Source organism: Mobula hypostoma, chromosome 1 (genome assembly GCF_963921235.1).
Source record: "Mobula hypostoma chromosome 1, sMobHyp1.1, whole genome shotgun sequence".
In the NCBI taxonomy this organism is placed as follows: Eukaryota; Metazoa; Chordata; class Chondrichthyes; order Myliobatiformes; family Myliobatidae; genus Mobula; species Mobula hypostoma.
Window position 1 is genome coordinate 83,596,260 of NC_086097.1, and position 25,209 is coordinate 83,621,468.

Sequence of the window (25,209 nt, forward strand, 5' to 3'; positions counted from 1 at the left end):
TACATGAAATTCTGGACTCCTTTGGTGTGCAATCAAGTGTGAAGTATGGACTTATTTGGTATTTGAAGTTAATTCTGATTAGGGTTCATTAGTTACAACCGGTATGCTATGTTCCTGAATCTGAGGCAATATTTCTACATGCCCTATCAGATGGGAACTTTGATTTAGAATTTGTGCAATTTATTTGTGTACTGTAAAATAGTGCTGCTCAACAAATGGGATTGATTTTTCTGTGGTTGTGTAAAGCAGATGGATTTGCGCTGTACATAATTTCACTGAAATGACAGATACATCCCCAAGTAGTCCGTTTCATGTTGTGGTATTTTTGTAACTCCTGTTTTTTCCCTTGCAGTTCATTGCTTCGTTATGGTGGGAAACTTCCCATGCAGAGTGCTATGAGTGTCCGCTTCAACAGCAGTGGGACCCAGCTACTAGCACTGCGGCGTCGCCTGCCTCCAGTGTTATATGACATTCACTCACCACAGTCTGTATTTGAGTTCGATAACCAAGGCTATTTTAATTCTTGCACGATGAAGAGCTGTTGCTTTGCAGGAGACCGTGATCAAGTAAGTGAAAACTATTTAAAAGAAATGATAAGTGTTTAGTGAATGATATTCTCTTCTGTTGGTGAACTGGAGTAAATCGTGGTTAGCTCAACATTGCATGAAATTATTTGTTAAGTTGCTCAAATAAACTACATTGGCTATTACGTTCTTGTATAAATGCATGACATTTTGAAGAAAATTTCACTATCTTCAAAATCTGTTGAAGAGTTTTAGAGGTGTATGCATATTTATTGTATGTCTGTGTGTTTAATTTTCTTTTCAATGTTACCTTTAAATGGGGTGAAAGTTCAGATACACTCGAGAGAGGTGAAGATGACTGTTTCCTTTATGTCAGGCATACTTGAGTATTCCAAGAATAAACTATGCTGTTGGTATTCACTGAGGCAGTATGTTTGGTATGTCTGGTTAACTTGTTACATTTTTATCTCCCTCTAGTGAGAGTTTTATATATATGGATGAGCTAAAAAGCTTGATTGATTTAATTAAATTTAATTGTATAATTTTTAATGCGCTCCTTAATAAATTTGAGCTGTGAGCTAGACTTTTGCAAAAAATAATTAAAATGTGAATATAACAATATGTCTGTTAAAAGCCTACAACAGAGTTATACTGCTGATTGAAAAATCACAGCATGTAAACCTCAGCAAGTGTATGGGGGCTCTGTTGACTGCTGATTTGATGTGCTGGTAATAGTTCCTTTTTCTTTGTGTACCATCTTCTATTTTGCCAATATTACTTGTGGAATATGATCTGTTGTCAACAAAGATTGCTCTAACTTTGTTCATAACAATGCTGTGCACTGTATAATGGGACCATTTTTGTTCCAATGCAGAATTTGCACACATTTGTTGGGAAATGATAAATGAGACCTGGAAATTAGATTTCTCCCTTTGCTCATATACAAAACGGGTGTTGTCTAACAGTCATTTGGAAACCCCCTAAAACAGTGAAATTCAGAAAGTATGCTGGTTTTGTAAAAGGGATTGTAAGGCTGGGTTGCCCCATTTATAGCATTAATTTGTATGGTTCCCATTGGTAGTTGACCACAGAAATCTTGACTACCACCTGAGTTCCTAGAAATCGTGTCACAGCTGCAACAGTTTCTATGGTAGTGAGAACAAGTAGACTGGCAGTTGTGAAGAAGAGGGACAATGTGGAGGAAAGGGGTGGATGGGCATATTTCTGCTGGACTGTGCATCAACCACCCTAAACATCTGCTAAGATCTAGTCGCATGTAGCAAGTGGCTTAAAGCAAGGCAGGGGCCCATTATTCTTTTGATGTGGTTAATTTCTGAAGTCTTTACTAGGCACTGAAAATTCCACCAGTTGCATAACAGATACACTGTTGGAAACTGGGATGAACATATGCAGGTGGCAATACCTTGGTGTCCCAGTTTGGTCCTTTTATTCAAGTCTCTTGTGCAGTTTACTCCAGTTTGTTGAAAACTGAAAATGATGGTCAAAGTTAACACTTCCTGCAATTTCTGTTTGAGGGCAGAGATGAGTGCCGGGCATATTTGTCATTTTCACCTGCACAAATTGATGACGGAATTGATGACTTTGTCACTAACTTTGCAGATGATATGAAGAAAGGTGGATGGACAGGTAGTGTTGAGGAAGTATGGAGTCTGCTGAAGGACTTAGGTTAGGAGAATGGGCAAAGAAATGGCAGATGGAATATGGTGTAGCGAAGTGTATGGTCATGTACTTTGGTAGAAGGAATGAAGACGTAGGCTATTTTCTAAGCAGAGGACAAATTCAGAAATCAGGGGTGCAAAGAGGGAGTCAGTGCAGGATTCAGTAAAGGTTAACTTGCAGGTAGAGTCAATGGGAAGGAAAGCAAATACAATTTTAAGAGGACTAGAATGTAAAAGCAAACATATAACGCTGAAGCTTTATAAAGCATTGGCCACACCACATTTGAAGTATTGTGAGCAGTTTTGGGCCCCTTATTTAATAAACGATGTGCTAGCATTGGAGAGGGTCCAGAAGAGGTTCACGAGAATGATTCCAGGAATGAAAGTGTTACCGTGTGAGGAGCATTTGATGGCTCTTGGCCTGTACTCACAGGAGCTTAGAAGAATGAGAAGGGATCTCATTGAAATCTATTGAATATTGAATGGCCTAGATAGAGTGGATGAGGAGAGGATGTTTCCTATAGTCAGTGAGTCTAGGATCAGAGCATGCAGCCTCCGAATACAAGGATGTCCCTTTAGAACAGAGATTAGGAGAGATCTCTTTAGCCAGAGGGTGGTGAATCTGTGGAATTTGTTGCTACAGATGGCTGTGGAGGTCAAGTCATTGGGTATATTTAAAGTGGAAGTTGATAGATTCTTGATTAGTAAGGGCATCAAAGGTGTGGGGAGAAGGTGCGAGAATGGTGTTGTGAGGGATAATAAATCAGCCATGATGAAATGGTGGAGCGGAATTGATGAGTCAAATGGCCTAGTCCTGATCCTATGTCTTATGGCCTTATGGTCTAAAATGAAGCCACGCATCATTAACTATGCTGTGGTGAATCAATTCTGGTCTGATTACATAATGGCAAGTGTGCTATTGAAAATTATGAGTAACCTGAAATTGCTATCTGTGGCAGAATCTGTGAAATTAATATTGAAACTGCAGAAGTTTGTAATTCTACTCGATGTGCTCAAACTGTTACAAAATTTAAAACTGTGCTCTCAAGATCTCCTTGGGATCAGAATGGCTTGCTTCCACTCAATTCTCTGGATTCTGAGGTAGCTGATAAGATTGATGTAGGGTCCATGGACTCTGGCATAGGTAAACAAGAAATGTCAAACAGTGTGCATGAGTGTATTGGGAGATGGTGTTCTCCACCAGTGTTCAACTAGATCTCTATGCGGTGAGTGAATGGACTCGAGGCATTAACAACCTTCTTTCAAGAATCACCAGATTCTGGAATGGTTCTAGAGGACTAGAAAATTGCAAATGTCACTCCACTCTGTAAGAAGGGAGGGAGGCAGAAGAATGGAAGTTATTGGCCAGTTAGCCTGACTTCAGTGGTTGGGAAGATGTTGGAGTCCAAAATACTAATGAAGTAATTTATTTATTTAGAGGTGCAGCTCTGATTAGGCCCTTCGAACCACATCACTCAGTAATCCCCAATTTAACCCTAGCTTAATCACAGTGCAATTTACAATGACCAGTTACCCAACCGTTGGTATGTCTTTGGACTGGAAGGAAACTGGAGCACATGGAGGAAACCCACACAGTCATAGGGAGAATGTACAAAGTCATTACAGTCAGTGTTGGGAATTGAATTCAGGTCACCTGTACTGTAAAGCGTTGTGCTAACCACTACGCTGCCATGCCATGAGGTTTCAGGGTACTTGGAAATGCATGATAAAATAGGTCAAAGCCAGCATGGTTTCCTTAAGGGGAAATCTTGCCTGACAAATCTGTTGGAATTCTTTGAGGAAATAACAGGAAGGATAGACATAGGAGACGGTGGCTGTTTATAACTTGGATTTTCAGAAGACCTTTGACAAGGTGCCTCACGTTAGGCTGCTTAACAAGATGAGAGCCCGTGGAAAGATTCTAGCATGGATAGAAGGTTGGTTGACCAGCAAGAGGCAAAGAGTCAGAAGAAAAAGGCCCTCTTCTGATTGGCTGCTGGTGACAAGTGGTGTTCCACAGGGTTCGGTATTGAGACCACTTTGTTTCATGTTATATGTCATTGATTTGGATGATGTAATTAATGGCATCGTGGCCTAGTTTGCAGACGATACAAATATAGATGTCAGGTAATGTTGATGAAGCAGGGAATCTGCAGGAAGGGCTGGGAGAATGAGAAAAGAAGTGGCAAATGGAATCTGGTGCAGGGAAGTGTATGGTCATGCACTTCGGTAGAAGGAATAGAGGCGTAGACTATTTTCTAAATGGGGAGAGAATCCAAAAATCAGAGGTGCACAGGGAGTTGGGAGTCCTTGTGCAGGATTCCCTAAATGTTAACTTGCAGGTTGGGTTGGTGCTAAGGAAAGCAAATGCAATGTTGGCTTCATTTCAAGAGGACTAGAATATAAAAGCAAGTATGTAATGCTAAGGCCTTATATGATATTGATCAGACCGCACTGGGAATAAAGAGAGCAGTTTTGGACCCCTTATCTAAGAAAAGATGTGCTGGTATTGGAGAGAGTCCAGAGACAATCCACAAGAATAATTCCAGAGTATGAAAGGGTTGACTTATGCGGAGCGTTTGTTGACTCTGAGCCTGTACTTGAAAGAGTTTAGTAGAATGCTGGTGGGGTATCTCATTGAAACCTATCGAATATTGAAAGGCCTTGACAGACTGGATGTGGATGTTTCCCACAGTGGGTGAGTCTAGGACAGGGTTTGGCAACCTTTTTGCCTCTGTGGGCCGGATTGCGTATTAATGAGTGGACGGTGGGCCAGATAAATGCCATTAAAAAAAATACTTGAAATATGGGAATTATCCATTTAAATACATCTAGTTATGTTTTGCCTCAACTTAATGAATAACGCATGCTAGAAAATCATTTGTGCTTAACCAAGGATACCAATTAGTAATCAAAGAACTCAGTTTAGTTGCAATTTATTTCAATCAAGTCATCTTTTGAGTCTATTAAAAGGATACAGAGAATCTTTAAACATAAAAGGTATGAACATGATGCATTGAATGGTGGTAAATTAAGTATAATAAAAAAGAAAATGTTAATGCTAACAGTGGATAAAGCAATGTGGAACTTGATGTTGTTTGTTCTGAAACTAGCCTTCATTCGCTCAACTTCATCTTTCCTTGCTTGCCCAGTAAAATTGTTAAAATTTCCACTATGGCAGGTCTCATAATGTTGCCTGATATTTGCCACCTTCTTCACAGCAACATTTTCCAGGCAAATGAGATAAACTGGTTTCCCAGCTTGCACGATGAAGAAGTAATCTAGTGTCCAAGTGTCTTGGAAATTTCGGCACTTTCCTGCATTTTGCATTCATTGCCATTGGAATTTTTTTCTTCGATTTTTATTTCGAAACGTGAGTTATTCAACAAGTGTCATAGCACATGTAAATATCTGGATATTTAGCGTGGATTTCTTGTTAAAACACAGTGATGCTGTTTCTCCTTATAAATTTGAGCGATCCCATCTGAAAACCTGCGCGTGCACAGAGAGTATCTAATACATATTAATAAGGTAGCCTGCCTTCCCATTATTTGTATATACCAGTGTTTGGTTTGGAACAAAATGGAACCTGGGGCTAGTGTAACAAGACACTATGCATGTCCATCAGTGTCGTCGTGTGAAACACTCAGAATAAGAAAAAACCGCTGGTGGGCTGGATAAGCATAGTATCCCAATATTTGCTCGCAAAGGTTGCGTATCCCTGGTCTCAGACTTGAGGGTACAGCCTCAGAATTGAAGAATGTCCAATCATAGTAGAGGTGAGATGGAATTTCTTTAGCCAGAGAGTGGTGAATCTATGGAATTCATTGCCGCAGACAGCTGTGGAGACCAAGTCATTGGGTATTTTTAAAGCTGGGGTTAATAGGTTTTTGGTTAGTCAGAGTGTCAAAGGTTATGGGGAGAAGACAGGGGAATGGGGTTGAGAAGGATAATAAATCAGCCATGATGGAATGGCAAAGCAGACTCGATGGACTGAGCTGAGTGGCCTAATTCTGCTTGCTAAGTCTTATGGTTTTATGGTATTCATACAGTGGCATGCAAAAGTTTGGGCACCCCTGGTCAAGATTTCTGTTACTGTGAATAGCTAAGCGAGTAAAAGATGACCTGATTTCCAAAAGGCATAAAGTTAAAGATGACACATTTCTTTAATATTTTAAGCAAGATTATTATTTTATTTCTGTCTTTTATAGTTTCAAAATAATAAGGAAAAGGGCCCGAAGCAAAAGTTTGGGCACCCTGCATGGTCAGTACTTAGTAACACCCCCTTTGGCAAGTATCACAGCTTGTAAACACTTACTGTAGCCAGCTAAGAGTCTTTCAATTCTTGTTTGGGGGATTTTCGCCCAGTCTTCCTTGCAAAAGGCTTCTAGTTCTGTGAGATTCTTGGGCCGTCTTGCATGCACTGCTCTTTTGAGGTCTATCCACAGATTTTCGATGATGTTTATTTAGGTCAGCGGACTATGAGGGCCATCGCAAAACCTTCAGTTTACGTCTCTTGAGGTAGTCCATTGTGGATTATGAAGTGTGTTTAAGATCATTATCCTGTTGTAGAAGCCATTCTCTTTTCATCTTCAGCTTTTTTACAGACGGTGTGATGTTTGCTTCCAGAATTTGCTGGTATTTAATTGAATTCATTCTTCTCTCTACCAGTGAAATGTTCCCCGTGCCACTGGCTGCAACACAAGCCCAAAGCATGATAGATCCACCCCCGTGCTTAACAGTTGGAGAGGTGTTCTTTTCATGAAATTCTGCACCCTTTTTTCTGCAAACATACCTTTGCTCGTTGTGGCCAACAGGACTTATTTCCAAAGTGTATCAGGCTTGTTTAGATGTTCCTTTGCAAACTTCTGACACTGAATTTTGTGGTGAGGACACAGGAAAGGTTTTCTTCTGATGACTCTTCCATGAAGGTCATATTTGTGCAGATGCTGCTGCACAGTAGAACCGTGCACCATCACTCCAGAGTCTGCTAAATCTTCCGGAAGGTCTTTTGCAGTCATACGAGGGTTTTGATTTGCCTTTCTAGCAATCCTATGAGCAGTTCTCTCGGAAAGTTTTCTTGGTCTTCCAGACCTCAACTTGACCTCCACCGTTCTTGTTAACTGCCATTTCTTAATTACATTAGGAACTGAGGAAACGGCTACCTGAAAATGCTTTGCTATCTTCTTATAGCCTTCTCCTGCTTTGTGGGCATCATTTATTTTAATTTTCAGAGTGCTAGGCAGCTGCTTAGAGGAGCCCATGGCTGCAGATTGTTGGGACAAGGTTTGAGGAGTCAGGGTATATATTATAAAGCTTTGAAATTTGCATCACCTGGCCTTTCCTAACGATGATTGTGAACAAGCCATAGCTCTAACAAGCTAATTAAGGTCTGAGACCTTGTTAAAAGTTATCTGAGAGCTCAAATCTCTTGGGGGGCCCAAACTTTTGCATAGTGCTCCTTTCCTTTTTTTCACTCTAAAATTGTACAAGACAAAAATAATACGCTAATCTTGCTTAAAATGTTGAAAAGAATGTTTCATCTTTAACTTCATGACTTTTGGAGATCGGTTCATCTTCTACTCACTTAACTATTCACAGTAACAGAAATTTTGACTGGGGTGCCCAAACTTTTGCTGTCGCTGTATATGTAATGTTATGATCTGGGCACTAGAGGGTGCAACAGTTCAGCAATGATTTGTATGCATTTTTGGGGTTTTTTTATGACTGAATTGTCTCAATATGATCATTACTATCTGATGTCTTTTATAGTTACACAAGTGACATTAATGTTTAATCTTGTGTGTTTGCATAAGCTTTCTCATCTTTCATAAGATTTCAGTATATATTGATGACGCTGTTAATGCTAAAAGGGTTCAAGAATATATCCTTGAAAAACAATTTTTTTGTTTTGAACTTAAAATTACACATCTGAAAATTTATGGATCAGTTTAAACTGAATTTTTTGTTTTCACTTGGCTGATAAACTTGACTTAAATACACTTCTAATTACACTTCTGCTATAGCATGATGATATAGCATAATTTCCAAATAGTTTTAAGGACTTCTTAAGGAAAAAGAGCAGTGTAGTGATATAAGTGCCCAGAGTGTTTCCTTGTGGAATGCAGCACTAAAAACTTCATAATGTGCTGGATTGTGTTGATGGAGGCTGGTAGATTCAGAGAAAGCTGCAAGATAGCAGTGTAATGCATTTTAGACTTCTATTCCTGCATACTACGGTGCAAAAGTCAGGAATACTAGTTCAATTTTCACACACACAGCATCTGACCATCCCCATATCCCCAGCATTTTCTCTAATTTCCTGTGCTGCATTTTGGTTTCCAGTGGTTCGCTATTTTGCCAGTCAATGTCATACATCTAGCACGTCACATTCATTTGAATGAGGGTAACCAACCTTCATTTAAAACATATCCACATATTTGAAATGAATGAGTACAGCTGGATCAGTAGCAGTAAGCAGGCAGGTGTAGCAAGTAGTTAGTAAGCCAAATGGCACATGGAGATATATTGCAAAGGAGTTATTTTGAAAATAGAAAAGTATTGTTACAATTATACAGCATGTTGAAGTATTGTGCACACTTTTTGTCCCCTTTTTTTTAAGAAAGGATGCACAAGCTCGAAGGCATTCCAAGAGTGGTTCACAAGGCAAACTCCTGGGATAAGTTAGCTTCCTATCATGAATGTAGCTAAAGAAACTGGATCCATATTCTTTGGAGTTTAGAAGAATTAAGGATAATCTTATTGAAGCATAAGATCCTAAGTAGGCACGAGGGCGTAGATGTCAAGATGTTTCATTAGTGGGAGAATCTTGAATGACAAGACAGCAAACATTTAAAACTGAGGTGTGTAGGAACTACTTCTCTCAAAGATGATGAATCTCTGGAATTCTCTACCACAGAACATTATAGAGACTAGATCATTGCAGGTATTTAAAGAGGAGACTGAATTTTTTTTTTGTGTAATATTAGTCATTTGAAAGGAACTGAGGCCTGGGTAGGTCAGCCATGCTCATACTGAATGATGCAGCAGGATTGAGGGAGCAGGTGGCCTACTCCTTTTCCTGCTTTGGTTTGTCCTTCTGTAGCTTTAGATGTCTTTGTTTTAAAATTTGAGCTACACCCTCTCCTTGTTGTATGCGAGGGATACGTTCCTCGAAGTTGACACATAATGTGAAATCGCATAATGTGAATAACTATTTAAATAGAGAAAATAGGGATGCATTCCAGAGGGTTTCCTAAATATGTTTTATTTCTAATTTATTCACATTTTCATACCAATACGACGCAAAGGCCTTACTACAAGACAACATTTGTATTATATTTAATCAATTTAAGGTCATATTCAGTGTAGTAAATCATAGAAAGTTAACATCTTCTGGTGTACAGTACTCACCAACAATGGCAGGTGTATTCACTCAGGGAGATGAGTGGTTGTTGTGGTGTCACAACACAGCTTTACACAGATAAGGTGGATGGTTGTGGTCGTCAGGATCATAACAAGCACAGCAAGGGGTGAAGGAAGACTCACAGAACTCTTAGAACTGCTGGCAGCAGAAGATTACAGCAATTTGAATAAAGTGGTGAGGGTTGTTTGCTTGGCAGCATTTTGTTTTTCAGCATAAATTTGCTTGTAGGGGAGAAAGGTTGACAGCAGGGAACGACTGAAATGCTGACTCCGTTCTAAATTTGGTTCCATGTCCATCGCCATTTGTGCCAAGTGTTCCGACTTCCACCATTCCTCACCGTTGGTAAACTCCCGGGATTTTCAAAATCGTCTGTTGCTTACAGCATCTGAGAGATAGTTCGCAGTAAAAAAAATATGTACGCCTTGAATGTGGATCACACCAGTCGAGTGGTTGTACCAGCGATGTTGTGTTAGGCGGCGGGAAACACTCTGTTGTGTTAGGATGAATGCTGTCCAAATGTTTAGGATGGGCTTGCGTATTGTCAAGCAACAAAAGAATTTTAAAAGCAAGATTCTGTTCCCAGCAGTAGCATCCCAGAGCTGTGTTACCTTCAGCTGATGCCGCGCTGTTTATAATTTCCAACTTTTTTTCAAGTGTTAAAGCGGTTCTCTGCCACTCAGCTGACGGCCCAGGACATGACATCGGACGCTTAGGAGGCATAGTTAAATATTTCAAGCACAAAATCACTGCACCGTAGGTAAAACCAACACTTAAGATCGCACGTACACACCTTGCCAAAACCAATGCGAGAGTGGCGGGAGAGAGATGGTGAGGCGCGCGCACCTGACTTGTATTAGCGGGAAGGCGGTGCTCCTCGCATAACTGTGAATTTTGGACGCATATAACGGGACGTTGGTAGAAATAGGTTCCTCGCATAACTGTGAATCTGCATAGTCTGAAGATGCATATAACGAGGATAAGGTGTATATATTTTTAAATAACAGTTTTGTATATGCTTTAAATATTTTTAATTACTCCTCCACATTGCGTTGGAAAATATTTTTACTGCTTCCAACTTTTCTCTTATCATTAGTGATTTGCCAGGGGCCATCAGAGTGTTCTGCTTGGTTCCCACAGTTTGCAACCCAATCGGTACTTGTATCCTCCTGCACCTTATAGTTGGGTTCCAGTACCAAGGCCAAAACTGTAACACTATTGGGAACTGTGGGGCTAGCATTGACAGTGACTGCAAAGTATGGTCTGGATATAGTCCTTTGGGGGGAGGGGGTGTCAGGTTAACACGATTTGGTCCAAATTTTGCCTATAAAGCAACTGCTGTTTGTGGTGCAAAATCTTAACAATGGTGAAGTAAACATTATGTGAAAATACAAAATAGTAATTTTCATGAGTCACTGCTGTGACAATCATGAAGCAATATTACCTTTTGCCAAGAAATCAAAGCTCTAAACTCATTATACTTGTAACCTGATGTGAAGTTTCAACCCAAAATATCAACAGTTGCTTCCTCCCGGAGAGGCTGCTTGACCTGTTGAGGCTTTTGAGATTGTTGCTTGTGTTTACCAGTGTATTGGCCAACCACACAGACTTGGAGATGCCACGTTCTCTTGCCAGTCTGCACTGAGCTAGCAATAGCTGCATGCAATGTTGCTAAGATTGTCAAGAGGTATGAAAGACCCAACATTCTGTTCTCTCTAATAACACTGGACAACAAATTTTTTTCAGAAGTGTTGCTTCCTCAGAATTTTTTCTTGTTTATGTGAACACAAATATAATTTCAGACTACTTGTATCACGTAGGAATTTGGAGAAACAAATTAACATTTATTGAATATAATGTGTTTAATTGCATAATGGCGCTGATGCTTTGCAATAGTTCAACTAAGTTAAAAATATTTTGTTAATGATTTTCATTTGTACTCAGTGTCTGAGGCTTCTCGTTTAAGTATCCGACAATAATTTGCCAGCATTGATGGATTCCAGATGCCCTGCTATCTTTTCTCCATGACCTCAATGTCCTGGTGAAACCTTTCACCATGCTCGTCACTAACAGGACCTTTGAGGTCCTGCTTCTTGGCTTCCTTACTAACTGCCTGTATTCTTTTTTCAGAAGCTCCTCCCTTTTTCTACGTATGACCTTGGTACCAATATGTACCAGGACTTCTGGATGCTCACCCTCCCTTTTCAAGATATTGTGGACTTGTTCAGAAACATTGCAGACCCTGGCCACCTACCATCTGTGTTTCATTTAGGTGCCGACAGAATCACCTGTCTGTCCCCCTGACTATAGAGTCCCCTATTACTGCTGCCATCCTCTACAGTTCCCTGCCCTTCTGAGCCACAGGGTCAGACTCAGTACCAGAGCCACAGCTGCTGTTGCTTTCCCCCGGGTAGGTTGTCCTCTCCCACCACTCCCAACAGTACTCAAAATGGAGTATTTATTGTTGAGAGGGACGGCCACAGGGGTGCTCTCCACTATCTTACGTTCTCCCTTCCCTCTCCTGACAGTCACCCATTTATCTGTCGCTTGTAGCCTTGGGGTGACTGCCTCCCTGTAACTCCTGTCTATCACGGCTTCACTTTCCCTGACAAGCCGAAGGTCACTGAGCTGCAGCTCTGGTTCCCTAGCACGGTCTCCAAGGGGCTGCATCTGGATGCACCTGGCACAGATGTAGCCATCAGGGAGGCTGGAAGTCTCCTGGAAATCCCACATCTGACACCCAGAACAGAACACTGGCTCTGTAGACATACTCACTATTCTTTCAAGATTTACATAAGAAATAAGGAATGAACTTACCTACTTGCCTTGCCTCCGCCTGTTCTTGTTGAAAGCATCCAGCATTAGTGTTTAACACTGATTCACTGCATCACTTGGAGTCATAAAACATTAGAGTACTCATCGGTGAGTCCATGTCAACCATCGTACTCATCCAGCTCGTCCCAATTACGTGTGCTCAGCCCACATCTCTCTAAGCTCCATCCCTGAACATACCTGTCCAAGTGCTGCTTAAATGATACTACTGTACCTGCCTCAACCATTTCCTCTTAGCAGCTTGTTCCATATTCTTAACTCCCCCTGCATGGAAAAAATTGCCTCCTCACACTGTCCCTTTTTAAAATATTTCCTTATGCACCCTAAGTTTTCGCCCTCTAGTTTTGGACTTCCCTACCCTGAAGAAAAACTGTTACCATCCACAATATCTATGTCTCTCATAATATTAAACATTTCTATAATGTTGTCCCTCGTTCTTTTGCGTTCGAAGGAATGAAGATCAAGCCTGGCCAACCTCTCCCTATCACACAGGCCCTCCAGTCCTGGCAACATCCTTGTAAATGTTTAATGCAATCTTTGCTCAATGCTCGGCTAAACCAGCGTGCTAAACCACACTGCTCTCAATGAACTATACACTTGTACTCACAGACCTCCCTGTTGCATTAGACTCCATCTGCCCTACCATTCATAGTGTAAGTGCTATGTTGGTTGGACCTTCTAAACAGTATCACCTCAAACTTGCCTAAATTGCAATCCATTTGCTGCTCCCTAGCCCTCTTCCTTAACTGATCAAGATCCCCCTGTAATCTACGATAACCTTCTCCAACTATCAACAACACATCCTAATTTTGTGTCATCTGGGAACCTGCTGATCAAGTCTTGTGCATTCACATCCAAATCAGTTATATAAATAACGAATGATATGAGTCCAAACACTGACATCTGAGGCATACCACTAGTCACAAGAGTGTAATATCTGAGTAGAAGACTTAATATTAGCCCACAATTGCAATCATGTCTTGAAACTAGACTATTCAAAAGCAAAGTATTTGTAGTTTAACAGACAACCTTGCATAACTGCAAATATTATGTTTGTCATGGTCTTGATTTGGATTTTAAATTCCTGGAATTTAATGAAATTCCTGAGTACTGCTGAGTAGTAAAAGTAACAAATGTTTGCTTATCAAAATTGAAATTTAAAGATACGCCTTGCTTCAAAATTACTTTCCATGATGTTTTATCTGTGCAACTGCTTGTGGCTTGCGGATTCTGATACCTTACAACTTACTAGATTTGTGTTGAACAAGAATTTATTTTGTAAGCTAGGATTATGTTACAGCATGAACTCTGTTGATCAAATTCTCTGTATAAGACTGATGGGAACGTAGACTGCTTTACATGCTCTTTAACCTGCACATCAGATCTGTTCATTCACCAGAATCAGATTAAATAGACTATGCAGCCCTTTAAGACTGCTGTGATATTAAATATGATTAATGTTATTTATCTATTCCCATGCTCTCATTATAATCTTTGATGGATATTGCATCTACATGAAAATTTTATGGTGACTTAGCCTCTACAGCCCCTGTGTAGCAAATTCCACACATTTATTGCTCTCATTTCTCTTTATTCAGGTCTTAAATCTATGACTGTGACCACTTCTAGATACCTCAGTCTGGAGAAGCATCCGCGCTACATTCAATAACTTTAGCCCCAAGAATCCCTTCTCATTCTTCTAAACTCTGGTGAATAAAGGGTACAGGGTGGCATAGTGGGAGGGTGGCACTGTAGTGTGGCAGTTAATGTAACGCTTTACAGTGCCATCTGCTGTCTGTAAGGAGCTCATATGTTCTCTCTGTAACAGTGTGAGTTTCCTCTGGGTGCTCTGGTTTCACTCCACATTTCAAGGACTTGTGAGTTGGGGTTAATCAGTTTTGGGCATGTTGTGTTGGCATTGAAAGCATGGCGACCTTTGTAGGCTGCTCCAGCACATTCTCACACGAATGATGCATTTCACCGTATGCTTTGATGCACAAGTGGCAAACAAAGCTAATCTTCTATTACAAATCAAGTGCCTTAATGTCTTGAGTGGCACTCCCAGCATCCCCAGAGTGGTGAATCCCTCCCCAGCAATACATCCTTTCTGAGGTAAGGAAACCGAAACAGCACCACTTTCTTTTCAATGCATTGGACCTCATATTTCCCCATGACTCGGAGGTAATTCTCATTACATTAGGCTGGATTTGTTGTGCATTCCTACCTAGCTGCTCCGCATTTCAACAAACGAGTACATCTGACCTCTTGTTTTGCCCTTGAGTTTAGGGACATTCAAGTACATGTTAAAACAAATACCAAATGAATTTCTTAACCGGCTCCTTAGCTTTACACCATCTATGGTTGATGCATCCAATGTAGTCCTGTTTATTTGAATGAAGCTAACAGACATCGTTAAAAACTTAATGAATATAAGTAGTGTTTTATAACATTATTCTAGTTGGTATTCATAATACTTTTAATTTAAATTTGAATGTGTTTGCTATAATTATTTTTAAATATAATTATTTAAATGATTTTTTCATTGTTTCTAAATTTATCTGACTATCAAGAGCTTTCAGAATGCTATCAGGATAGTCCTGGAGTGAAGTGATGCTGTCAGTTTCCACCACCTGCTCATGGGCTGTTTCACTTTTCTTTTTATTCATACTTGGGATGTAAGTGTTGCTGGAAATGCTGACATTATTTTCCATGCCTGACTGCCCGAGGAAATGATGCCAATTATTACTGAAAGTAATTAACATTAATTACATTTATTTTGCATTGTATTAAAATTTTCTGTCTATCGTGGTGGGATTTGAACTTAATCGTGGCATTTCTATTATTTACTGGCCTGCTATGAAGTGTAGAATTTTGCACAAATGGCATCAGAACAAGCGTACACAGCATGTGGTGTTTGTTACACCTGCCCAGTACCCTCTCTGTTCGTGCATGTCAAACACACTGACAACCCAAAGTGGAAATCCTAATCTGTACCAGGATTTTTTTCATATTTTCCCAAAAGTAATTATTTTCTGCGGCACATTAAGAAATAGTGTTATTCAAAAGAATTTCTAGCACACAAGTTTTTTTAAATGTTTTCTCATGTTTTGACTATTTGATAATACTAAGCAAGATCAAAAATTAAAGGTTTATCCTTTAACTTGCAATTAAACAATAGTCTGAAATAGAAGCATTATTCTACAAAAAGATGTAAATTTGAAATGACAATGTAGTGGAAATGCCCAGCAGGTCTGTTTTTGCTATATTGCAGTACTGTTCAGCTTGATAAATTACAAATGGTGTTAATTAGATAACATTCTCTTTATTTTTGACTATACAGAATGTTGAATCTCATTTGGCCAGTTGTCAAAACTTCAGCCTGAATACACTTGAACGTGGAAACGATATTGTTGAGAAATAAGCTTAAGCAGCCTCCATCTCTGAGTATATCCGCAATGAAACCTCTGTTTAAATGCTGTCTGGTCCCTTGGTTTTCAGTTCTAAGTAAACACCATAGTAAAGTCGAAAGCATGCTTTTTCATTCTGAAGTCCTTGCTTCAAATATCTTCAAATCAATATTGAGAGCAAAGCAAGCTGTATTGGAAATGAGATAGGAATTAAATGCACACAAAGTTCTTTGCATCTTTTGGCATGGGGCTGTATTAAGGTTTTGACATAAAAGCTAGATGCAAAAGATAGAAAAATGAAGGACTGTGTGGGAGGGAAGGGGTAGGTTGATTTTAGAGTAGATTTAAAGGTCTGCAAAGGTGGTGTTCAGTTCTGGTCACCTCACTACAGGAAGGATGTGGAAACTATAGAATGGGTGCAGAGGAGATTTGCAAGGATGTTGCCTGGATTGGGGAGCATGCCCTATGAGAATAGGTTGAGTGAACTCGGCCTTTTCTCCTTGGAGCGGCGGAGGATGAGAGGTGACCTGATAAAGGTGTATAAGATGATGAGAGGCATTGATCGTGTGGATAGTCAGAGGATTTTTCCCAGGGCTGAAATGGCTAACATGAGAGGGCACAGTTTTAAGGTGCTTGGAAGTAAGTACAGAGGAGATGTCAGGGGTAAGTCTTTTTTACACAGAGAATGGTGAGTGCGTGGAATGGGCTGCCGGCGATGGTGGTGGAGGCAGATACGATAGGGTCTTTTAAGAGACTCCTGGATATGTACGTGGAGCTTAGAGAAATAGAGAGCTATAGGTAACCCTAGGTAATTTCTAAAGTAAGTACATGTTCAGCACAGCACTGTGGGCCGAAGGGCCTGTATTGTGCTGTAGGTTTTCTATGTTTCTGTGACCTGGTGGTTTTGTGGTATCCTGAAATATTTGGTGAACTGGACCAACGGAAAAGAGGATGCAACCGTGGCAGCCATTACTGGAGCGAATGTGGGTCAGACTGAACCTTGTGGCTGGACTGAAGCAGCGGAGCCCAGAGAGCAGATAACGAGCTGATGTTTGGCTGGTTTAAACACCAAGCCAGGCTGAGGGCAGAGGACTAAACTGTGTTCAGCTCACTACTCCTAAAGGCTTTGCTTACATCAATGCTGAACTGACTGTGCAGCTTGCAACCATCGGCACTCGCCTCAGTACTGAACTTGACTCCGCAGCCATCAGGCTCCTTGACTGCTTGCATCACTGAGCTGGCTATATGTCTGTGGACTTACTTTTGGGTTCATGTTCTGTGGATTTTTTGCCTTTTATTATTGTTTGTATGATTTGTTCTTTTTCACACATTGGATGTATCGCTGTCTTTGTGGAGTGGGGTGTCTTGTGAATTCTACTGTTTCCTTGTTTTGTGGGTGCCTTCAGGAAGATGAATCTCCAAGGTTGTATATGGTATACATACTTTGATAATAAATGTACTTTAAAAAGGTCATTGAAGCCTGTCCTATGCTATAATGTTGTATGTTCTAGAAAACAAAGATGGAATGTTGCGAAAGTAACTTCCATTTTGTATTTAGTTTAATATTGTGATGATGCAGCTGCTGATGGGGTCCAAATGAATGGGTATTTTGATCTAGTGCTGTAGCTCTGGAAAATTAACGAAACCATGAAGAAATGTACATATTGTCAGAGAATTTAAAATTGGAAATATTGGGGACTTGTTTACCACTTATTTTTAAGAAGGAAAAGGTCATAAACTTAGCTGAGGACACCATCAATGACACGGATTTATCCAGAGTGGCAAGGCTTGGAAGCCGGATTTGGGCCAATGCCTATAATAAAATTTCAGAAAGAAGCCAATTGAAACATTTGGTTTTGCTGATTCTAAGAAGGAATTTCTTCACCCAGCTTTCTTCCCATAATTTGCAAGTTGGTACTGTTCAAGTAAAGGTCTGACTGGAAGACGTTTTGTTCCATGCTCAGAACAAGTGTGAGATAAGGTGATGATCAGAATGAAAAGAGCTGAGGTCTTGCATGTAATTTTAGTGTTTTATAATTATTTGTCTCTTGTAATTCAGTCCAAGTAAAGGTGACAATTTATTCATCATTTGGTGATGGGTTGTAATTCAGAGTTAATTTCATAAATTAATTTATTTTTCAATGTACCTTCTTTCACTGCTCTGAAAAACAATTTCTGCTCTTCATGCCTCATTTAAAAGAATGGAATACAGATTTGTTCAGTTTTAAAATCTTATACACATTTAAACAAAGGAACGTGGATTCAAAACTTTTTTCAGGTTTAAGGACTTAAGTAGATGAATAGCAGTTGAATCATTTTGTATGCTTGATTTTTAATGCCTGCTTATATTAAAGAATGCTTTTTTTTTGAAACATTCTCTATCTTCCTGAGTTTGCCTCCTACCCAATATGTATTCAGGCTGGAGTGGAATTCTGGAGGAAAAGAAATGTATTCTTGCACTTAAGCTCTACAAGCTCAATTGTAAATCTGTCCAGTGTGAGCAAACCGTTCTTGTGTTGAATTTACTTACCTTGCTTGATTTGCCTTTTTTTCTCTCTCATATTCGTTTTCCATCTCACAAATTGGTTTATCTAATCTAATGGAATAGACAGGACATTGAAGAGGTGAGATAGCATCTGTAAAAAGCAAAGCAGTTAATACTTGTGGTCAAAGATGCTTTGTCAGAACAGAAGAGGAAAAAAGCTGCAGAGGGCTATAATGCAAAAGTAGAGGTTATGCTGTAATTATTGAGGGCACCATTAGACTGTTTCTGGAGTACTATGTGGAGTACTGGTCTCCTTCATTACGAAACAATATTCATTTAAAACAGTTCCAAGAAGGTTTCCTTGATAAATACCTGGAATGAAGATGATGATCAGTGTCATTTGTCACATGAACATCAAAACATGGTTTGTATCGAGAATACGTTGGAGACAGCTTGTCCGGCATTAGACACAGTCACAGGGAAGATATGCAAACTCCTCACAGATAGAGTGGGAATTGAGCCCAGATTGTAGAGCTGTCACTGTACCATGCTGCCGAGTCACACCCTACACCTCTGGTCAGATTGCCTTATAAGAAAACTGTGGATAGTGTTGGTCCAGTCAAGATGAGCTGCAGTTTCTGTCCAGATTGAGGCTCAGTTTTTTTATTTAGGTTCATGCAGATGATTTTGGTGACAGAGGGGAGTTTGGTATCAAATTAGGGTTTAGGTACAGAGAATCTTGCATGTCCTCTTAAACGGTGGCAGTCTGAATGTAGGTTGGTTGTGAATTAAATCTGGGTAATTGCTAGGTGCAGAATGGCTGGTGGAAGATAGTATGTTAGTATTAAATACTAGTTTTGTAACATAATTTCATAAATATACATATTGAATTCTGAACTAGTTGTAACAGTGTAAGTAGCAGGCTGTGAAGTCCAATTATTATGCAGTGAGCTTAGCAATATTTCATGTCATGCTCCCTGTTGCAAATTGCATTGATCTTCATTATTTGCTTTTCAGTTTAGAAGCTGTTTACAATATTGATTTACTGTATATTTGAAAAACTGAATTTATTTCTTAATATTACCTGAGTACAAAATTATATTTATTTTAAACTAATCTATACTTAGCATTTGTAAAAGAAGAATTTTATACTGGTTTGATTGACTGTGTTGAGGCATTCCTAGTCCCATCACAAAGAAACTCTGTGGCTTATTAATTAGTAATTATCACTACAATAATCAGGTTTATATTTTAGCGAAGTGGGAAATGTAATGATGAATCTACTATGCTATTATATACAAGATTGTGTAGATGATGCCTGATTTTAATATATATATTTATTACTGGTTATGTAACCAGTAGATTAAATCTTTAGTAGCTTTAGAATGTTATTAACATTGAATCTCATTTATATCAGCCTTGAATAATGCAGTCTTTCATGACTCCAAATTAAGAACTCAACCTGACATCCTATCCATCTTAACACCACATCCATATGTGTCAATTCCAAAAGCAATTAATTTTGTGATTTTTCTCACTGACCTTCTGACCTTCATTCTCCACAAATGTCAGCTTTTTCCAGAACTTTGCTGCTGCATATGTCTAGCTCAAGTCCTCATTCATCTCCTTTGGGGTCCCAGTGCTCCCACATGATCAAATAAAAACAATTCATTCTTATTCTCAGCTTTCCATTGCCACCCCCTCACCTTTCTCGAATCTTCATCTCTCTGTAAAACTAGCTTCCTCTGTATTTTTCTCTTTCATCTAGCTTGGGCATTCTGCTCTGGATTACCTCCGTAAACCTGTCAGGTTCCTCTGCTGCTTTAATACGCTCCTCAAACTGGACCTATTAGATCTAGGCTTTGTTTAACCATTTACTTCTCTTGCTCATACATCTTTGATTATGCTTTTGTGAAGCAATTTAATGTTTTATTTATGTATAAAGTATAACGTAAGTACAAATTATTGCAGGTATTGTGGTGAAACGTTCCACATGCATTTCATTTATTATAACTTGTTGCTGTTTATTAGCAAATGAAGTATTTCATTATTCTCAGAGTGTAATTTAAAGGCATTTTGGTAATTAATGGTGCCCCCTGTTAACAACCCACAATAGTAGAATAATGTTTTTCTTTTATGCTCCATTGTTATGTTGACTGGTATTAGATATTTAAAAAAAATTAATTTCCTTTATTTCTGCACATTGGATGAGACTTCTATTCAATATACAGAAAACATGACATTTGCCATGCTTGGATGAGGAAATGAGCTCTGATGAAATTCTACTACTAATATATCTTGTCATTGTGCTATTATAGTATATTTTATAAATCTAGTTTAACTATGCCACGGTTAACATGGTTACTAGTTGTGTTTTTTTTTTATCCCTAAGTCGTGTAGGAATGGAGAACATGGGTTCAATTACCCCTTGCTTTTTATTTCCTTTAATACCAATAATCCCCTCGCTCCTCCATTCCTATCTTCTCTGCGTGAACAAAACTAAATGTACCTTAGGTATTCCACAATTCCAATGTTACTTTGGTGTCCTAAACTAGCTCCTTTCCCATAAAAACTCCTTTAATGTATTTTTTTAAAATTGGTGTTTAGAAAGCAAAGACGAACTAAAAAAAGAGAGGAAATTAACACTGATAACAATAATGAATGGGAAATGTTGTACCTTTGATCCAAACAAGAAGTAGCATAATTGTTGCTAGAAATGATAAATAACTGGGGCCAAACAATATCTGGTTTAAGGCCCTTTAAAATAAATGGAGAGGGAATCAAGAAATAAGAGATGGTAAAGATATTTGAATAATCATAGGGGATTTTAATCTTCAAATCAAATTGCCTAAAAGTTTCCAAAAGTAATGCATAATAAGGCCACATTAGAAAAATTGACTGAATCTTAAAAATTGACTGGATCTTATTTTGTGAATGTTAATTAACAATTTCTGGTCAGGGAAGCTCAGATATCAATGTGACAAGTTGGTTCAGGCAGAAAGCTATGTCTCAGTTAGGCATGAGCAGCATTTTCACTAAAGTGGAGTGGGAAATTAGTTTCAAAAACTTGGAGAAATGATGGCAAAAAATATTTTTGTGTCTCAACAAATATACATTACATTGAGAGAATCATTGCATGGGAAAATGATCAATTCATGACTAAATTAAGGAGATTAAGGATGGTATTAGATTAAAAGATTTGTAGAGATGCCAAGAAAAGTGGCAAACCTAATTGGGAGAGTTTTAAGAAACAGTGCTGGAGACCAAGAATGTAATAGCAATGAGAATCATCATCATCATCATCATCATCAGGTGCCATGCCCAGTTTGAGCTTTGACAGCCATGGCCCACACACCCCTGTTTCGGGTCAAGTGGATCAATTAATTGGTATTCATTTCCAGTTCTCTGGCTGCTGTCTCCATCATCATTTGTCTTTGCCTTCCTCTTGCTTTCTTCCCTTCAATCTTTCCCATAATTACCGTGCATTCTAACTCCTCCTTTCCTAATCACGTGTCCAATGAAGTCACATTGCCTTTTCATGATCTCATACATTATTTCTTTTTTTGTGCTTGCTCTGTTCATGACATCCACATTAGATATTCATTTCATCCATGATATTCTTTGCATCCTCCTCAGAAACCACATCTCTGCTGCTTCAATTCGTTTCCTCATGTTACTAGATATTGTCCAATATTCTGAGCCATATAACATAACTGGATAAATGTAACATTTCAGTGCTCTGAGGTGGATTGTCATGCCTAGTTTAGTGTTGGTTAGTATTCATTCTCGTAAAGGTGTCTTTAGCCATCCTTGTTCTTCTTTTGATGTCCATGTCGCACCTGCCTTCTGATGTCACCCAGCTTCCTAAGTACCAAAAGTACTTGTTTTAAGTCTTCCCCGTTTATTCTCAGCCTGCAGATAGGATTCTTCTTTTTGGATATCACCATACATTCCGTCTTTTTGCAATTGATAGACCCATTTTTGCACTTTCTTCAACAACTATATCAATTAAGTTTTGTAGTTCTTCCATTGTACTTGCAATTAACACAGTGTCATCCGCATATCTGAAATTATTGATGTTTTCACCACCAACTTTGATTCCCAAGATGTCTCTTTTTTTTGTAATATTGTTTCACTGTACACATTAAACAAATCAGGGGAGAAAACACACTCTTGTCTAACGCCTCTCTTGGTTTTCGTAAACTGACTCACTTCGCCATCTATTCTTACAGCGGCAGTTTGTTCCCAGTACAGATTTCTGATTGGGCGGAGGTCTTTCGAATCTAGATCCAGAGTTTCCTGTAATATTTTGAATAACTTATTGTGCTTCACTTTATCAAATGCTTTTGTGTAATTGATAAAACAAACCATCAAATCAATATCACTAAGACTTCTAAGAATTTTGATGATGAGCTAAAAGTAAGATACAACCTGAGACAGGTTAAGAGCAATGTGGTTTTGTGAAAGACAAAGGTACAAGAAACGCGATATTGATGTTAAGGATACTATCAGAACGAGCTATTCAAGTGCAAAAAGAGTTGGTTTTATCGACTACACAAAAGCATTTGATAAAGTGAAGCACAATAAATTAATTCGAAATGGCAATGACAATACATTAACAAAAAGATGAGAAAATTTCTAAAATCTGATAAACAACCATGTTAAGTGGGAAAACATAGCAAAATTTAAAGCATGTCCTTTGAGAGGCAAAGGTCATTGAAATGAAAATATGAAGTCATAAAAGAATAAACATATTTTTAAACCCTAAATACACTTTTTTAATCTGCCTTCTCTGTGGAATAAATTGCAAAATTAATAGGAATATCAAACTAAAGGTCTTCTAATGGGGGAGTGGAATCGTAAATTCATGTCACTTGTGAGGAAACAAAGGAGATTAATGGGGGCAAAGGGTGGGTCTAAACGGCTGCAAATCACCTCACTGTCTAGCCAGAAAATTACAGAAATAATGAATGGCCTGAAAGAAGATCTTCCAAAATCCCATGGATTCTGCAAATTGCAAAGTAGCAAATGTAACATCAGAGTGGCATTGCTATATCACTATGCAATATTTCCAAACTGAAGCAGAAATTTGCCCTAAGATTACTGACATACTCCCTCTTGTATGTGTTAGAGTAGGCTGTTTTTAGTGATGTTTCAGCTTTTACTTGCATAATGTGGTGCTAAATAGAAATAGCAATTGCATCTAGTCCTTTCTGACTTGCAGGCTTGTTCTATAAAGAAAGGCTGAACCTAATAATTTCACAATTACTCTGAGAGATCAAAATAGTTTTGTAAAATTCATGATACGTAGTGCAATGCAATGCAATATTTCAATAAATCTATTGGTTATAAGGGGAAATACTTTGATGCAAACTGCTGCAGTTTATGATGAGCTTTATTCTTTGTAATGGAAATACTGCAGGGCTGAATGACTGTAAAATTTGTTCTCTGACATAGAAAACTTATTTGTTTCAATCACTTATTGTAGAAGGTTTCCTTGTAAACAAATCATAGCCAGAAGAATTTGGAAAGGGCCAAATACAGAGGAGGAATATCTCTACTAATGCTAAATTTATTGGAAAGTACATAGAGTATGAAGCACAGAAGATGGATGTTTCTTCAACCTATGCATCAAACACATTTATGTATATTATAGTGATGACAGATTAAGTTTGTTATCACTGACTGGTATGACCTGCAATTTGTAATTATTTAGCAGCAGTACAGTGCAGAGACATAAAAATTACTATAAATAGTTATAAAAATAAATTAAACAGTGCAAAGAAAGAATGAGATTGGGTTCATAGGTGTTTAGAAATTTGATGGCAGAGGGGAAGAAGCTGTTTATGAATCATGCAGTGTGGGTCTTCATCTTTCATTTTCCGGATGCTGAATGATGGATGCCACCTTCTTGAGACACCCGCCTCTTAAAGGTGTCCTCAGTGGTGGGGTCCTTGTGCATATATTGGAGCTGGTTCTGTCTGCCATCCTCTGTAGTCTCTTACAATCCTGTGCATTGGAGCCTGCATATGAGGCTGTGATGCAACCAGTCAGAATGGTCTGCAGTGTCTCCCTATAGAAATTTACATATCTTTGGTGACATAGCAAATCTCCTTCAGACTCTTAACGAAGTAGAGCTGTTAGGGTGTATTCTGGAGTTAGGGTATTTAACTTCACCAGCAACCAATCCTCAGACAATGAACATGGATTGTAGTTTGAATTTAAAATGCAGCCCTGAACAATAGCTTTCCTGGAGCTGTGGACTGGAGGTGATTGCAAACCAGACAATGCTGATTAACATTCATTTTGGGTACCTAGAATGTGAGTGCGAGGAAGGTGGTGTGTGAAAACTAAATGTAATTCAAAGGCAGCATTGTATATACATTGTAACTAAAGAATTGTCCTGCATAATTTTCTTTAAAAATTCTTTGATCTTTAGCATGTAAAAATGTCAGGTAATTATTGGGTCGGGAGGCCACTTCCTCCAAGAGTGTCTCGATATGATGCCTGCTGCTTGATTTTGTTGAATAAAACACTTCTATATCCAGTAGCTTCATTGTCTGTCAGGTGAATATGTTCACATTACAACAGAACCACTGGCATGTTTTCTTCATGTTTTATCCTCCAAGATGTTGGCACCCACTGCTGACTCCTCAATGAGGACTGGTTACATTCTCCCTACTGGACCTTCCTGAAATCCACAATCAACTTCCTGGCCTTGCTGATGTTGGGTGTTGTTGCAACACCACTCAGCCATCCAAACTGTCTCACTCTTAATGCCTCATTGACATCTGAGATCTTATTAATAACCTTTTTATAAAATATGCAACCTGGTTGAAATTTACATGAATAATGGATG

General features: G+C 38.9%; 1 protein-coding gene and 1 long non-coding RNA gene across 2 annotated transcripts in view; one reads left to right on the forward strand and one right to left on the reverse strand.

The window, feature by feature from the left end:
* The window catches only part of dcaf5 (ddb1 and cul4 associated factor 5), a 72,962-nt gene that overhangs the window by 42,851 nt on the left and 4,902 nt on the right, over window positions 1–25,209 (forward strand). Inside the window, exon 6 of the mRNA XM_063051888.1 lies at window positions 353–566. Within this exon, the coding sequence (XP_062907958.1) occupies window positions 353–566 (214 nt within the window). The remainder of the gene's footprint in view (window positions 1–352; window positions 567–25,209) is intronic.
* LOC134348489 (uncharacterized) overlaps window positions 15,775–25,209 on the reverse strand; it is a 39,729-nt gene continuing 30,294 nt past the window's right edge. The window contains exons 2-3 of the long non-coding RNA XR_010018432.1: window positions 18,396–18,461; window positions 15,775–16,052 (exon numbers count right to left, since the gene is read on the reverse strand). This is a non-coding gene — a long non-coding RNA (uncharacterized LOC134348489). The remainder of the gene's footprint in view (window positions 16,053–18,395; window positions 18,462–25,209) is intronic.